Genomic DNA, 18,597 nt, shown 5'->3' with positions numbered 1-18,597 from the left:
TTGGAGATCTTTAAAAGCTTTAGCTTTATGGGAGGGGTGCTCGTTCCGAGCATCATGATTCATTTATTGTTGCATGGGCATTACACTTTTTCTCGTCGTTTCGAGTATAATCCTTTTAAATTTGGTTAAGCAAACAGCACTCAATCTTACTTTATTTTTTGCTTCGATATATCCCCCTGTGCGTGGCAAAGGGCATTGGTGCAAAACGTGCATGATTTTGCTCTGAAAATTGAATTTTAAATTATCTATCTTTTAAAGATTTAACATTACAAATATACAAATCAGGTTGTTTCCACATACTAGTATGTGGGACAAATCGTAGTACCATTGAAAAGTCCAATCTTCTCCTTTTCGTGATTTTTTATAAGATATTTTGGTTAATTTACAAAATTGTGTCTGGCCCTTCAAGTATGAATTATCGAATATGTCACAAAGCTTTTGATTGTTCCTAACTGACCCTCATTGTGAATTAATTTTGTAGATTTAAGATATGAGACACATTGGGGTATCCTTAATTCTAAGTTCGATGGAATAGGTGGATCCAACTTGATCATAAAACGTTGAATGATTTGACTAGAGAAAACATCTGTATAGTGAACGTGAAGTTTAATGATGATGCTAGACTGTTTTTCTTTTTGAAATACCTCATTATATGATTTCAAAAACACGAGCCCATGCATTCGGTACCTATATGAATGTCTATTTTCTGTTGAAAAAAAAGTCCTCGACACGCCAGGATGAAGTAAGTTTCAGAAATTGTTTTTGTTTGGATCACAATTTTCTTTTTAAAAAGTATTATAATGTATTCCTGTCTTAAGACCAAATGAGACAGAAATTCGTTTAGTTCTTTCAATATATTTTAATGTTATATTGTGAAATACTTTTTTTATGGTTTAAAAAGTTATCGACATCAAGTGTTGTGTATACTGCAAAATAAAAGAAACTAGGATTGTATGTTCTTTATAAAGCACAAAAATGTCAGTATTCTCCTCAGAAACTAACAAAACCTTTAAATAGACTTATTAAAAGGGGATATAGTTACGATACTGTTGTCAGGTCATTAAAGATTGCATATTTTGGATTTAACATTGATTCACTGATAGGGTCTTTGCATCGGAACTAAACACATTTATTTCTAAATAAAACAGTTGTTGGCATGACACGGGTTATGTTCTTCTCATATATTTTATGATAGTATGATACTAAACCCCTAACGGGAGGGATTGTACCTGATATTCATATGATGAAGACATAATCTTTCAATCAGTTTAATTGAGGTCTGGAGCTGGCATGTCAGTTAACTGCTAGTAGTCTGTTGTTATTTATGTATTATTGTCATTTTATTTATTTTCTTTTGTTACATCTTTTGACATCAGACTCGGACTTCTCTTGAACTGAATTTTAATGTGCGTATTGTTATTCTTTTACTTTTCTACATTGGCTAGAGGTATAGGGGGAGGGTTGAGATCTCATAAACATGTTTAACCCCGCCGCAATTTTGCGCCTGTCCCAAGTCAGGAGCCTCTGGCCTTTGTTAGTCTTGTATGATTTTAAATTTTAGTTTCTTGTGTATAATTCGGAGTTTAGTATGACGTCCATTATCACTGTACTATTATGCATATTTTAGGGGCCAGCTGAAGGACACCTACGGGTGCGGGAATTCTCGCTACATTGAAGACCCATTGGTTGCCTTCGGCTGTTGTTTGCTCTATGGTCGGGTGGTTGTCGCTTTGACATATTCACCATTTCCTTTCTCAATTTTATTTTTTACAGAGTTTGTCTTTAGTGCCGTGTGGAGACAGTAGAGTGCCTCCCCGTGCTTAAGGTTTATGCTCTTATATTATACTAGATTATGGAGTGTGTGTCCGAGCGAGAACTTCTCTATGTTCATTACTTTAGGAATATCTATCAAAAAGTAGTATTTTAATATTCAGCCCCATTCATCTATTTAGTCAGACGTCAGTCGCTACCTTGATATACCCTTTCTTTTTTTAAATTTGTCGGGTAACTTATGACAATAAGCATTTGACGTCTTGAGCCGAACAGTTTTATCATTTTTACACAATTTAATCTACTGTGTGATGGTTCATATTGTGGACGCCAGTCTTTGCTCCTTTGTAATAAATCTACATACCAAAAAACAAATATGAAGCTTAGAAATGGAAAAATATTAAATACTAAACTCGTTCAAAGGGTATCTACACGTCTCAATCTTCAGAATCGCTTATCTAAAAATACTACTATAGCTAACGTTTTTAACAATAAAAATCGTGGTTACCCTTCTATCGATAAGTGTCATGCCAAAAAATGACTTACGTGTCCCCGTCTTTCCACCAACAATACAGTAAGGTCCACATTTAATGGTCGCACATTTTCTCTAAATTTTGAAACTGATATTACTTGAAAAACAAACAGTATTATTTATTTACTCACATGAAACAAACCGGGATGCGGTATTCAGTACGTAGGTGAAACTGGGCGATATTTATCTAAACGCACGCAAGAACACCTGTATCGTTTTAAAAGACCCAATAAATTCAAAAGTATCATTTATCAACATCTTAAGAAGCACAGTCATCCTATTAAATATTTAACAGTTCAACCTTTAGAAGTAGTAAATAAGCAACCTGGTGAATCTCATTCCAAGTTTGTACGATCACGAAAAATAAATGAATTAAATTGGATTAAAAAATTACAGACAGTCTACCCTCTCGGTCTTAATGATAATATCATGGGAATTGGCAATATATCAAGAACCGATTCTGTTAACATTTTGGATATAGTTTCTAAAACTGTTCGTAAAAATCGTTCTCATGGACGCAGAAAAAATCGCAATCAAAGAAAATTTCGGACCAACCATACAAATATTTCGGACCTAATTTCCATTTCAAAAAACAACGGCAGACATTATCTGTTAACCAAGCTTTGTTCTTTACCTATAAATAAATTAAATAAAATTTTAGAGGATTGCAACACAATTTCATATTACAGTCCTAAGTATGAAATTGTCCAAATTATAATGGCATATTGTTATTCTAAACTGTTTCCAAAAATTGATCGCCCTGAAGATCATAAAAAACATTTTATTAAAATAAAGTATGTCAATAAAGGTTTTGATTTTGTAAATATTGCCGGTATTTTTAACGACCATTCTGTTAAAGACCAAATTCCTGGATATTTTGATAATACTGAACTCCCTCTCATTTGTTATATTTACAAGAAATCTACCCGAAAATATGTGTTTAATTATAGCCAATTGTGTAAAGATGTAAATATCACTGAAAATACACCTATGTCGTGTAATTGCAGTAATTCAGAATACACCTATGGACCAATTTCCCATGTTATAACAGGAGACCTTAACATCGTTCGCGACCGAGAGTTAAAATCATTCCTCAGTAAAGGACCTAAATATCGTCCCACGTCAACTATTAACTGGAATGAGTGTCGTAATATCATCAACGACTCACTCCGCGCCTACTGTTTGAAATGGGTAAAACGGGAAAAAGCTGACAAAAAATCTTTGGACTCTTTTATTAATTCAGTAATGAAGATAGTTGATATTCGAATACAACATTTCAAAGAACATTTTACCCTCAACAAAAACTATAAAAACCCTATTTCGCGTATCAAAAATAAACTAACAGAACTAGCCAAGGAATTTGTTTTTGTCCCGGCTGATAAAGCTGCTAATAATATCATTATTGTTTGACGTAAATTTTATATAGAGGTTCTGCAAAAGGAAATCACGAATTCACCAACATTCCAACTGACTTCATTTTCAGAAAATGACATCTGTAACAAACATAAACTTTTAGCTACTTCTTTACAAGCAGAACCAAACACAATGAAAGTCCCAACTATGTACTGGCTTCCGAAGCTGCACAAAAAACCTTACAAATATAGATTTATTTCATCTTCCAGCCATTGTTCAACTACTAAATTGTCTGTTATACTTACTAGTACACTTGGTACAATAAAAAACCTGATAATAAATTGTTCAAATAAGGCCTTTGAAAATAGTGGAATTAATTACTTTTGGAGTGTCAAAAACTCGTTGGAAGTACTTGATAAATTGCATGCATATATTGGTGATTTTGAATCTGTTCAAAGTTTTGATTTTTCTACCCTATATACCACTTTGCCTCATATTCTTATTAAGAAAAAATTCACATCCCTAATTAACTGGGCATTTAAAAAGTCGGAATGCGAGTACATATGTTCAAACTCTTTTAGATCATTTTTTAGTAGCAATAAACAAAAGAACTATGTCAATTGGACATGCTTTGATACTATTTATGCACTTGAATTTTTACTTGATAACATTTTTGTTCGCTTTGGAGATTCCGTATATCGTCAAGTTATTGGAATTCCAATGGGGACTAACTGTGCACCACTTATTGCGGACCTGTTTTTGTATTGTTATGAGTTACAATTTATGACTAAAATTAGCAAAGACCCATCAAAACAACATTTGATACAAAAATTTAACAATACTTTTAGATATTTGGATGATATATTGGCTCTAAATAATGACGACTTCAGTATGTATACTAAAGAAATTTATCCTGTAGAACTTACTTTAAATAAAGCTAATGATAACAATGACCACTGCCCTTTCCTCGATCTTGATATCTATATCATAAACGGGAAGCTTAATACAAAAATTTATGATAAAAGAGATGATTTTTCATTTCCTATTGTTAATTATCCATTTTTAGATGGTGACGTTCCCTTGTCACCATCTTATGGTGTTTATATATCTCAACTTGTACGATTCGCTCGTGTATGTAACAATGTATTAGATTTTAGCGAGAGAAATTTATGTATTACTGAAAAATTATTACACCAGGGTTTTCGATATCACAAACTGGTCAAAACATTTACTAAATTTTATCACCGGTATAAGGAAATAATTCGTAAATATAACTCAACATGCAGACATCTTATACGTTCAGGTATTTCACATCCAAAATTTTATGGAAATATTCTTTATAAAGCACAAAAATGTCAGTATTCTCCTCAGAAACTAACAAAACCTTTAAATAGACTTATTAAAAGGGGATATAGTTACGATACTGTTGTCAGGTCATTAAAGATTGCATATTTTGGATTTAACATTGATTCACTGATAGGGTCTTTGCATCGGAACTAAACACATTTATTTCTAAATAAAACAGTTGTTGGCATGACACGGGTTATGTTCTTCTCATATATTTTATGATAGTATGATACTAAACCCCTAACGGGAGGGATTGTACCTGATATTCATATGATGAAGACATAATCTTTCAATCAGTTTAATTGAGGTCTGGAGCTGGCATGTCAGTTAACTGCTAGTAGTCTGTTGTTATTTATGTATTATTGTCATTTTATTTATTTTCTTTTGTTACATCTTTTGACATCAGACTCGGACTTCTCTTGAACTGAATTTTAATGTGCGTATTGTTATTCTTTTACTTTTCTACATTGGCTAGAGGTATAGGGGGAGGGTTGAGATCTCATAAACATGTTTAACCCCGCCGCAATTTTGCGCCTGTCCCAAGTCAGGAGCCTCTGGCCTTTGTTAGTCTTGTATGATTTTAAATTTTAGTTTCTTGTGTATAATTCGGAGTTTAGTATGACGTCCATTATCACTGTACTATTATGCATATTTTAGGGGCCAGCTGAAGGACACCTACGGGTGCGGGAATTCTCGCTACATTGAAGACCCATTGGTTGCCTTCGGCTGTTGTTTGCTCTATGGTCGGGTGGTTGTCGCTTTGACATATTCACCATTTCCTTTCTCAATTTTATCTATTATTTATATGTTAATTTTAAGAGTATCTTGATTTCATATATAGTAGTTATTTTCACCGTTACACTAAAACTGGCTTTGATTGCTTCTAAAATTGATGTTAATATTTCGAAAAGAGGTTTTGTGGAGAATTTGGCATAACGAAACAAATAATTGTTTTGTAATATGTGTATTTTTGGTTTAAGGAGATAGACTTTAGTTAAGGGAAATAACTCTTAAAATCAGCAGTATGTTTGTGTCAGCCATTTTTATCCATATATTTTTAAGTTCCTAGTATACATAGATAACTTTCAATCTGAATCTGATTCAGGTAAATGCTTAACATAAATGGATGAAACTTGACTTTTATAAACGTTTCAAATGATGGAAAATTAGGAAGAGCGTTTCGGACGCATGCAAAATAAAAGTGTTTCTTTAGGATTTATAAAACATAGGTGCATGTATAATAGTTCTTCATAACAACTCTTAATCAGATTTTAGTTGCTATCCTATTAATAGAATTTACTTGTAAAATCTTATTGTAATGCAAGATCGAGTACGCATGAAAGTTCATAGAATCTCTATAAAGCTATGGTGTCTAATAATAAACAAAATAAGATAAAAAAAAAACAAATTACCAAATACCTTTTTAAATTACACAATATTATCGAAATAATAAGTTCACGAAAGTATTTTTTAAAATTTTAAATTAATTTACGAAAAACTTTGTTTGCCGTTTGTATATTCATGGCAGTATTTTACAAGAATTCAGCACACAGGCGTCCAAATTTTATATATTGAATTTCGTTTTTGTAAAACATAAAAAAAAAACACTAAAGTCTTACCTAGTCGATATATCAAGTACGTGGTTTTAAACATACTACTCTGAAAGGAATGTCGTTTTACGCTCATTTATCAATTTAATATACGAGATAAAACCCTAAGCCGACATTTAAAATATATAATCTTTGATTAAACCTTCATTCTTCAAGATGCATGCAAATATTGTTTTTTGTTTTATACAGTGCAGTTTGGCATTGAAGTTGAAAATATTATGTCAGATTTCTTTCATTTTTCTGCTTGTAACTTTTCCGAATTATAGTTTATAAAGTAAACTCAAGATTACACGTTTGACATGTTAAACAAAAACGAGCGCTTTTGCGCGCGAAATATATACTTACTATTTACAGAAGTACAGAAGAGATATAGATATTATGTTAGTTTATTTTTAACTTTCGTTAAAAAAAAACACCTTACTTTTGTGTAAAATAAACATAATTATTATTATCTCCTTCTGAGTTCATAACACGATTTTCTGGAGAAACCGTCCTCAAGCTTGTTGTAGGTCAGCAGTATATGAAGCCAATACGTAAATACAATCGACGAGTAAACAGAAAAATGGCATCCACAGAACAGGATAAAAAAGATAATGAGGCAAATTAAATGAACCGGGGGCCGTGTCAATGAAAGTATCCTAGGATATGTCCTAAGATAGGTCTTAGGACATTATTTAGGATGGTCTTAGGACGTGTCTGAGACATGTCTTAGGATGTAAAACAAAGCTGTCTTAGGACAGTCCTAACTATGATGGTCCTAGGACCATCCGAACACATATACATTTAATTGAAAAAAATATACAGAGATTTCTATGACTTAGATTTTATTGTATTTTAAAATTTATATATGTAAAGAGAGGGAGGGTGACTTGTATACGGAAAACAATTAACGCAAAATAAAAGTTAAAGATTTAACGTAATACTAATAAATACGTTAATTAAAAATATAATGGAAGATATAAAAGACTTTAATACGAAAACAAAAGTAAATAGTCACATAACTTTGTTAAATGCGATATTCGTGCTGCAATTTTAGTACCTAAACTAGTTTTGTCCTTAGGTCCACTCGATTTCATTACATGTATCGAATGAGGATTAGTTAAAAAAAGAAGTAATTTTTTTCCCATATCTAAATTTTTATTGCACCGTTTTGGTAAGTCGCAAAAATGTTGATTTACTGATAGTATTTTTTAGGCTTCAAAAAAGGCAACACGAAATAATTTAATGTAATACAATTGAATCTTTAACAAAAAATTAAAAAAAAATTGTTTTATAAATTTAATTTTTATAATAGTTGGATAGTTTAATATTGTATTAGTATTTTTAGTATTGAGTTTATGCCATATTTGCTGTTTTTATTACGTTTTAGGACATTGTAACCTTTAGGACTATCCTAAGACACCTATTTGTATGTCCTAACTTTAGGACCAAATTTAGGACATATCTTATTTTAGGAGACTTTCGTTGACCTGACTTAAGACTAAGACGTGTCCTAAGACCATCCTAAGACATGTCCTAGTCCTAGGACAGCTTCGTTGACACGGCCCCAGGTTTTTAACTTGCTTTTTCACAATGTAACAGTTCTCAGGACGACACATAACCTTTAAACACAAGAATGAAGGACATTTTTTTTTTACATTAATCAGTACACGTGCTATGTCATTGATAAATCTTATAAATAGTTATCATTGATGTAAACGGGAAACACTTATACCCTTTTATAATTTTTAATTTCCATAGCAAGTGAACTTTTAGCAGGATTTCCAAAGATGATTCTTCAAAAAAAAATATTTTAAGTCAGCGTTTACTTTTGCCGATGGTCATTTGAAAATAACATTCATATGTTGTTCTTTCCCCCTATCTTTCTATTGTGGTATTGTACCTTTGACGACAGGTTGATGCTTTAACAAAAAATCATAAAAAAACATTGATTTAAAATATTTTTTCTTGATAATTAGATTGTTTGATCATTTTTCAATCTTATCTGCTAATGAAAAATTATCTGCAACGAACATTGTTTGCTGTTGTCAACTGCATTTTGAAATGCAAACTCAAAACCTCCATTCGACAGATGTACAGTATACAAATGGAAAGGTTGAATTAATAATAGTTTCTGCTTTGCCCACTTTCATTTTTTAGAAACAAACATTGGTAATTGTTATTAAAAGTTCTATAAAATTTTAAGAAATTTGAAAAAATGTATCAAAATGACGTATTTTGCTTATGAATTTGATATATCGTGGCCATGATATATTTCGATAAAAAAAAATAACAATAAAATAACACAGATAATTACGTTCAAAACCGAGGTTATGTCAATTTACCAAAATTATGAAGGTTTGATTTAAATACACATACGATATATCATGTGTTATAATATCTCGGTGAACAATTTCAAACTATCATAGTTTTTATAAAAATTTCTTAAACAACTTGGGTTTACAAGTTATCTCGCTTGGAAATGTCCAATATTCTTGAACATGCATAAACTCCAAGCCCACCATATTTTGCTGTTATTCATAAATGCCGCAAATATTAACCCTGCTGTGTACTAGTCCGACACACTGAGCCGGATCTTTAAACGAGCAAATTCACTAGGAAACACTCCACAAGGAGACATGTAACTCTACCTGGAAACATTATGCTGGCTCCGAGCGAACAGTCTTAGATATACAATTGGCTGGATCACAATTTCGACAATAGGACTTTCAAAATAATTCTAAAAATCGATGACCCCATAAAGTAATTTTATGCCGTTATTTTGCTTCTAACATTTAGGAGTCAAGTGACCCTTTGGGATTGTCACAAAGAAAATGTCAATTATGCCTCGTGGGTTGAACTGTCTACGATTGTATAGAAGAAATATCTAGTTTACCTTTTATGATTGTCTGGAAGAATACGGAGTTTGTCTCTCTAGAATTTTAAAGATGAAACTATCGTAGATAACCTCTAGGACTGTCACGAAGAATATGTGTAGCTCTATACCTCGTGAATTTTACCCTCTAGGGTTGTCATGAAGAATATGTGTAGCTCTATACCTCGTGGATTGTACCCTTTAGGATTGTCACGAAGAATATGTGTAGCTCTATACCTCGTGGATTGTACCCTCTAGGGTTGTCATGAAGAATATGTGTAACTCTTTACCTCGTGGATTGTATCCTTTAGGGTTGTCATGAAAAATATGTGTAGCTCTATACCTCGTGGATTGTACCCTCTAGGCTTGTCATGAAGAATATGTGTAAATCTATACCTCGTGGATTGTACCCTCTAGGCTGGTCATGAAGAATATGTGTAACTCTATACCTCGTGGATTGTACCCTTTAGGATTGTCCTGGAGAATATGTGTTACTCTATACCTCGTGGATTGTACCCTCTAGGCTTGTCCTGGAGAATATGTGTAACTCTATACCTCGTGGATTGTACCCTTTAGGATTGTCCTGGAGAATATGTGTAACTCTTTACCTCGTGGATTGTACCCTTTAGGATTGTCATGAAGAATAATATGTGTAACTCTATACCTCGTGGATTGTACCATTTAGGATTGTCATGAAGAATATTTGTAATTATATACCTTGTGGATTATTAAAAGAGATTTGATATATAAAAAATTACCCGATGTTTAAACTGTGTAAAAGGTACAAGAAAGAACAATAATCAATTTAAAATAAAAGTCTTTATTTTATAAGATATAATATGCTGCGTTGTAATTATTGAAAAGTAATACTTTGATTTGATTTTATTGTTCCCCTCTTTGATAATTTCTTCTACTTGTAATACTTCCGTTTTATCTTTCTTATATACAATCTGTGTGGGATTTTGTATATGCCTAGTCATCCGAACAAGATCCATCATGGGCATAAAACTTGCGAAACGATTTAAGGTGCATGTCTGCATATCGAATAATAGTATGTGAGGAAGTATATATTGTTTTTCGAACCCAGAGAAACTTCACGAGTTTCGGTAGTGTGTGTTCTACATAGACAAAGTTGCTTGTTTGATTATTTTTTTAACCATGAATTTGTTTAACATAAATATTTCCGAGCCTTCCTTTAATTAACGCCTCACAGATTCGATTTGTTACATATATTTTAGCCAATGTTAATCTTTTATTAGGAAATATACGAAGAAACATTGATGTTATTGTTCTAGACATTGGGCGATTAGTGGCGTTGTATAGTGTACAGACCCCGTTGTATTATTGTTTAAGACCGTAAATATCAGACGAGAAACAGTCAAATGCATCAAATAGTTTTTCGATGTCTGTATGATGTGAACGAAAGCTCAGATGTTTGGGCTCCTTTATGTTAAACATATCTGTTCGAGTTAACACACATATTAAGACTAATTCATTCTAAAATATCCATATTATTATTTTATTTTCAAGAAAGAACATAACATAATACTGAATTTAACTACAATTTCATTTTAACTTTACACTCGAAATAAATGATGATGCTAAATTCTACATAAACTATATTAGTGTACAGTATCTGATGAACAATTTGATTCTAACAATCTGAAATTCATAAACAAAAATGTTGTGATACAGTAGAACCAAATTGGCATCATCTCAAAAAATAATATCATTGTGCATTATATAAATGTGCAAAATATGAATAATATAAATATATAACATTCTAATTCTGATTTTCTATGATGATAATGAATGAAGGTTCAAAATTGAGGAGAAATGAAAGATGAAGACCACGCTAAAGGGACGTAACTCTATACATCAATAATGCCAACTTCAGAAGACAGGTTGTCGGCTCTCCGAACTTTCCCGAAGTCCTGCGTTTGATTGCCGAGTATATAAGCTCCGGTCCTTGCTTAGAAGTTGCAATAATGCGTTCGAAATAGTCAGTTTCATCAATGATATCTAAAACATTCTTGTGACCTTGACTAAAATAATCTGTTTTACTAAGAAACATAGAATATATCTTTAAACATGTTTTACATAAACGCATCGTTGGTGGTCAAGAGTTATGTCCCTTATTGTGGTGTACACTATGTCAGATACGATAGTTTAGTCTCATTTTATATATTGGATGCGCAGTATCATGATGATGATCCAAATGATGAAGGCACTACAGGTGGTAGAACTTTAGTTGCTTTTGATTCCCAATCATAAACAGGATAATCTGGTTTAGGTTCATCTGACGATGCTTTTAAATCTGGTATCGGTTCATCGTAAGGCGACGTCTTGAAACTGAAAATTGAAAATACATTTCGTTTTAAATGGAAAATTTATACACATGTATATTTATGAAACATGAATAACTGATCATAACTGGTTATATGAATAAAATGTAAAACACACAGATATATAACTGACAAAAGTAATAAACACCAAGTTTAAAAGGTTTAATTACCAACATCAAAACGCGGTAGATCAGTTTATGAATCTTTTTTTTTCCTTTAGGATTTCGAATCCTTTCAATTTAATATTCTTAAACTCAGTCAGATCATAAATTTAAATAACATACATTTTTAGATGAAGATTGACTGAGTGTATGGAAACTTCAAATATCTTAAACACACTATTATAAAGTCGCCATAAAAGGTTTGAAGTAGTTGATTATAAATAAATAAAGTTCAGCATTCGAAGTGAGTTTTCACATTACAGAGAATCCTTTTGAACATTTTGCAACTTCCAATTATTCAAAATCTTACTTAAATCGAGCGCCCTTAATGAGTCATATGTAAACAAAACGCTATTCTGACTTAACGAATTATATGTTTGGTGTCTTTGACGAGTGTATTTTGATAAAGTAATGTTATATATGTATTTATATCTGTAACACTATGATTTTTTTAACACACTACCATAAGACGAATGTGATAATTATTAATAAACTAACCTTGCTCCTCCTGCTTGTGCATAAGGCTGAAAATGATATATAGGAAAATTAATTATTATACAAAGAATTGCTTACCAATGTAGCACCAATATATAAACGTCATTGGCTAATACAAGTAAAGTGTAACCGGTTTTATCCGACACACAGAGGGATCAAGAAAAAATGTCTGATTAAGCAGGATGTCTGAATTCTCAGTTTTTTTTGCAAGGAAAGACATGATAATGTTGTTGGTTAAATCAGAATGTTTGAATACTCAGGTGTCGGATTAGGAAGGTTACACTGTAATTGCTTTCTATAAAGAGTCGTAACATAATCTTTACAAATAACAATTTTAAAACTAATTCCAGGCACTAAAGCTTCAATTTTGCGAAAAGATTGGAAATAAGAAGTATAAGGCAGAAGAAAATTCAAAATGCGTTAGGATTACATGGTGCATAATGAAACTGTATAATATGACAACGCTTAATTTATCTATAAAACACACATTTGATTTAAACTTTAACAAATTGAAACAAAAAAGCCAAAAATCTCCAAACATTAGAAACAATCATAAGTTACTAGAATCATATTCAAAACAGTGTGGCTGTGGCCATTGATTGACGACCTAAATTATCCCATTGACTGGGACAGATTAGGTGAACGTTTGTCTGTAACGACCACTGCTCACTACTTACTTATTATAAAATTTAAACTGTGGGGTAACCAAAGGTTCTTAACGCCTTCAATAATAAAATAATTCGAAAAATTAATCAGGAATAACCTTTATATTTTGATGTATATTATTGATATAAATCATAACATCGTGTTATTCCTGATTAATTTTTCGAATAACTTCATTTAGATGTTGAGAACCTTTGGTGACCCTACAGTTTAATTGTCTTTAAAAAGTACATAGTGAGCATTGGTCGTTTCAGACAAACGTTCACATAATCTGGCCCAGTCAATGGGATAATTTAGGTCGTCAATCAATGGCCACAGCCACACTGTTTTGAATATGATTCTAATATAAAAAGGAGCATCAACATGCTCAGGCAACTGTTCATTTTAAAGATTAAACAATCACTAGACAATTGTTTAATCACTTTGTTTCAACATTGAAATAGCAACTTCTGTAAAAAGTTAAATCACAAAAATCCGAGGAAAATCCAAAACGGAAAGTCCCTAATTGAACGACAAAATCAAAAGCTCAAACTCATCAAACTAATTGACAACAACTGTCATAATTCTGACTATGCACAGACATTTTCTTATGTAGCAAATGGTGGATTAAACCTGGTTTAATATTTAGCTCAACCTCTCACTTGTATGACAGTTGCATTAAATTCCATTATTCTTACAACGGCAATTAACCATCTAGGTTGTAATTAGTAACAACGCAATAAAAAAACCAGAGTCTATGGTTGGATGGATCGACATCATTAAAGGTTGTGTATAAGTGGTTTTGTTAACAGAGATTTTTTTTTTTTTAATAATTTCGCATATTAAAGTTGTATAATTATCATTTCCAGTACAAAATGTCATAAATATCAATATTCAAGCTGTATAACGTCTGAACAAAAGCAATTACTATCAAGCTTGTAATTTCTTACACATGCAATGGTTCGCCTAAATCAATGGCTTAATAAAGCAACATTATAATAAGGAGTTTGTAATGCATATTTGTGACAGAGAAAATCATATTTCTAGTTTTGAAATCGAATATTATACTTTCATTTTAACAATCTATCTGAAGTATTATTTAATAAAATCTAGTATGTCCAAAAAAAGCAATAACTACCTGTCGTTAAATGACTTTTAATGCAATGTTATGCTTTATATAAATGTTTGATTGAGTTATATCATAATCAAGGTGTTTATGATAGACTTTCATAACGGTAGAAAAACAGTTATTAGAAAGTTTTAATCGTATTATGATATTGACCTAGCTTAAAGTAACATCAAATTCACATATCACTTTTATTTTTGAATGGAAAAAGTTTAACTGTATCATATTTATGCACTATATATCTTTGAAGAAGTAACAACCAAAGAATAAATCAAAGTATTCACACACAGTTTGGCAATTATACATAGATATCAAATCATAACTGAAAATTTGAAAGAACAATGAGAACTTTACAAAGGAAAATTAATGCAAGGTATAAAAGCAGGATACACATTTTATTGTGCATTCATTTCATGCAGAGCTATGTTTTTAATCATGAGTACTTAATAAAGAGGCTTGAGGGTCGAAAGCATTAAGGATTTTTTTGTTTTTAAGCGGACATTTCGTTTAAAGCATCTTTTAACTAAAAGTGTTGTAAAATGCGGCCACTAGAACATCAGTCCTCGTTTAGCCCTTTCCCTTATGTGCTTGATGTGTGCATTACAGTTTTCCAGCAGAGAAAACAAATTGAACAAGATTGCAGTGGTCTGGTCAGGTGAGTGATGCAGTAGAAGAGTCTTGGGAAAAGGCAATACAAAATAAACTCAATGTCGGACCATGTTATTACTGAACATTTAACAAGTTTGTTTTGGATAACACTGAGGGGTGTCAGTTTAAAGTATTTCAATTAACAATTTCTTCAAAACAATTTTTTAGAAACATAAAATTGGTTTACTTTGTTATTTATAAGTGCAGTAATAAAACATTTCGACAAATCTCTAAATTTCATTTGTGTTGCATGAAATTCAGATACCATACTCACTCCAAATTTTATATCTCCATTGTATTTTCACTTATCTAAAATCAAATTTGGTATCAATGACAACACTGAGTTAATGCATCTTTAACAAGTCATAACTCAACAGACCTAATAACAAAACGGGAAGCTTCCAAAAAATCTGAATGACTTTAGTTACAAGTTTATACACTTAGTTAAAAATGATTAATTTGTCAATATCATTCCAACATAAATAGGGGCCTCGGTGACCCAGTCAACACTGAGACTGTGAGTTGAATTCACACACGAGGCGTGTTTGTTCTACTCCAATTATGAAATACAAAATTTCTATTACATGATTGAGAAAACTGATATTGAAATCTCACCAGCATCAACATGATACAAAACAAAAAAGTAAAAAAAGGTTTTACCACGTTTTTAAACGATTTAGAATGACGTCTTTAAGATAATCTTTTGGTATTTTCCTTAAACTTCTATCAAAAAGTGACACTTACACAGTTTAATAGATAAATGTGTTTATTGGGGTTGTAAGAGGACTGACACGCCGACGTTATATGCATTAGGGTATTTTATAGCTGACATTGGGGTTTGCGTTTTTCTCTTGTTGAAGGTCGTACGTAGTTGGTAACTTATATGTCATTTGGTCTTGGTGAAGAGTTGTCTCATTAGCTAACATATCACACTTTCTTGTTTTATACCTTAATACTGATGAAATTTTAAAAAGAAATCTGAATTTATAATATATATATATATATAACATATATATATTTGTATGGCAATGATAGATCACATTACATATATAAAAGCAGTGTATTGTTGTTAAACTTTCAATTTAGTCTTCCAATTCATAGGTCTAATAAAACATTGAAAGCATAGAATTGAAGAATTTGATAAATTACTTTTGAAGACTTTACTACAACATGATAACATATCATGCTTAATTTTGATTTCTATAACAAATTTACTAGACCATGTATATTATCTACAACAAGTTAGTGCTTGCAGTATACATTCTAAAATTTTAAAATATTGATAGCAAGAACAAATCAAATATTGAATGGACTTTAATTTTGTGATATCAAAATATGATAGTTATTTGCATATACATTTTGAACTACTTTCCAATTTGAAATCAAGTACTATCTCTTTCAGACAGTTTTTATTACCAATAAACTTTTATACAATTTTTGAAAAGTCAACCAAGAAAATACGAAGTTGACGCAAGTTGTTATCATTTGAGAATTTTTCAATTTCACTAAATTTTAGCTCTACCTGCTAAATCTTATTACAGATGTGATTATCATAATCTATTCACAACTATGTACATATAGTTCTCGGCATTGTTCTATGGAACTGCTCGCTTCTCTAATTATTGGATTGATTTTAACATTTTTTTTCTACTTAACATTTGTTGTTTTTTTTTTGTTTTTTTTTCTCGTTGCTATCAAACTTGGAATCTTGAAAAACACAAAGTCCAGCGAAAACTCGTTAAGATAAAGTGTATCTTTTTATCAGTTAATTTAAATGTGTTCGACTTTGGCCAATGTATGTCGCCTCTTATTCTTTGATAATTTGTATTTTATAAAAACACTGAAAATGTAGAGATGAACAAGATTAAGCCAGTAACTATGTTTAAGTGACTTCCGAAAGTTTATACATGAAAGTGTATTTTTATTGTTATAATTTACTCAAGCTAATTGTAAGCAATAACCTACCCCCTCTTTTTTTTTTTCATTAGACCACCATCACACGTGTTTACTTACTTTTTGATACGGATCTTGATCTGTAAAGTTTATATCTTTTCTTGGAGGTTCAAAAGCTTGATTTGATTGAGAATATTCTACAGTTTTTCGTCTTTCAAGTTCGTCATATTCCATATTTTCAAAATATGTCTTCTTGTTTGTGGTGTCTTCTGGTGCACCTATTACAGGTGAAGATGTTCGCCATCTGTAAATTTAAATGAAATGAGAACTAATTCTTGAATAATGTAAATACAAAGTTTTTTGACAGGAAATAGGTATACATACCCTAAAATTTTGAAAGTTAAATGAGATAAGTTTATGCATTGGACGATGAAAGATCTCGAAACGAATATTTATCCACGAATCGGCGTTTATTGTTTCTTTGCTGCTGATAAATCTGCAGACTTTCAATGTAAACATATCTATCAATCAGATTTTTCTAACGCTTTTGCTTTAGGACTTCAAACATGCAAAACTAATAACTAATAAAAACAAGAATGTGTCCCAAGTACACGGATGCCCCACTCGCACTATCATTTTCTATGTTCAGTGGGCCCTGAATTTGGGATAAAAACTATAATTTGGCATTTAAATTAGAAAGATAATTCTATAGGGAACATGTGTACATGTACTAAGTTTCAAGTTGATTGGACTTCAACTTCATCAAAAACTACCTTGACCAAAAACTTTAACCTGAAGCGGGACGAACGGACGAACGAACGGATGGATGATCGGACGAACAGACGGACAAACGAACTGACGCACAGACCAGAAAACATTATGCCCCTGTACTATCGTAGGTGGGGCATTAAAAAACTTTTCATAGCTGAAATGGTGATATTCATTGATATTTACATAAAATGTCAGGCAATTCTTGTAAATTGATTTTTTTGTAATTGAAAATTCCCTTGTTTTGAACCTTTATAAAATTAATGACGTTTTGCTACAAGATGTCCTGAACAAAGATGTTAATATCGGAAAACTATCCCTTGGGGTAAGCTATTGCAGATATTAAATGTTTGCTGTAACATATTGTGTAAAATAACATTTACAATTGAAATACATGTATTTATAACGACGATAGTGCCACCACCGATTTCATTACTGTGTCAAAGTCTTCCGAGAGTATCCGGATTTATATAGTCAGTTTTTTTAAACCATGTTCATTTTATATTCAAAATTTTTAACGGATGAACTTTGCGATTGGCCAGTTCAGGGGCAAAATAATCTCTTGTATTCTATTATGGTCCTCGGTAGTTAATCAACTATACGTTTTAGTAAATTCTTATAATTTTCAAATTTTTACGTTGAAAATTAAATTCTCAAAGTATTGCAAACAAAACACTTACTTATACACAAAAAAGAATGAAACTACGATTGATATACAAAGAAGACCAACAAGTACATAAACAGCAAGGGACCAGTTTTGTCGTTCGTCTTCCAGTTCCTTTGTTTCTTTAGAGTGTTCTGCACCTTGTATACAAACTCCGGGATTCTCGCCAGTAATTCGTATTTGTACTATTGTTGTACTGAAAAAGAGTGAAATTTGGCTTTAATCTTTTGTCAATATATGTATAACGATATATAGTTTGTCAAACTCAACTTGTTACCAAGTATTTTTACTTTACATTTGGTAAAGTGTATGCAAACGGCACTTTTTTCTCTTTATGATGTACGAAATGGTAACAGTTTATGAACACCCAAGTTGAACCCAAAATGTGG

At 31.6% G+C, this 18,597-nt stretch overlaps 2 protein-coding genes across 6 annotated transcripts in view; one reads left to right on the top strand and one right to left on the bottom strand.

Moving 5' to 3' along the window:
- LOC143062766 (amino acid transporter heavy chain SLC3A1-like) overlaps window positions 1–18,597 on the top strand; it is a 387,949-nt gene that overhangs the window by 266,554 nt on the left and 102,798 nt on the right. The gene's annotated exons all lie outside the window — the stretch shown is intronic.
- Window positions 10,962–18,597, bottom strand: part of LOC143062761 (cadherin-23-like) — a 47,710-nt gene continuing 40,074 nt past the window's right edge. For 4 of the 5 annotated variants that reach the window (XM_076234533.1, XM_076234536.1, XM_076234535.1 and 1 more), the window contains 4 exons: window positions 18,225–18,404; window positions 16,897–17,080; window positions 12,471–12,496; window positions 10,962–11,818 (listed from right to left, as the gene is read on the bottom strand). In XM_076234533.1, the coding sequence (XP_076090648.1) occupies window positions 11,668–11,818; window positions 12,471–12,496; window positions 16,897–17,080; window positions 18,225–18,404 (541 nt within the window). In that variant the 3' untranslated portion in view covers window positions 10,962–11,667. Of the gene's footprint in view, window positions 11,819–12,470; window positions 12,497–15,157; window positions 15,193–16,896; window positions 17,081–18,224; window positions 18,405–18,597 lie in introns of all 5 variants that reach the window. The other variant, XM_076234537.1, reaches the window with a different exon arrangement.

Source organism: Mytilus galloprovincialis, chromosome 2 (assembly GCF_965363235.1).
Source record: "Mytilus galloprovincialis chromosome 2, xbMytGall1.hap1.1, whole genome shotgun sequence".
Lineage (NCBI taxonomy): Eukaryota > Metazoa > Mollusca > Bivalvia > Mytilida > Mytilidae > Mytilus > Mytilus galloprovincialis.
The sequence above is the reverse complement of the archived record's forward strand: the minus strand, read 5'-3'. Positions and strand labels throughout refer to the sequence as shown.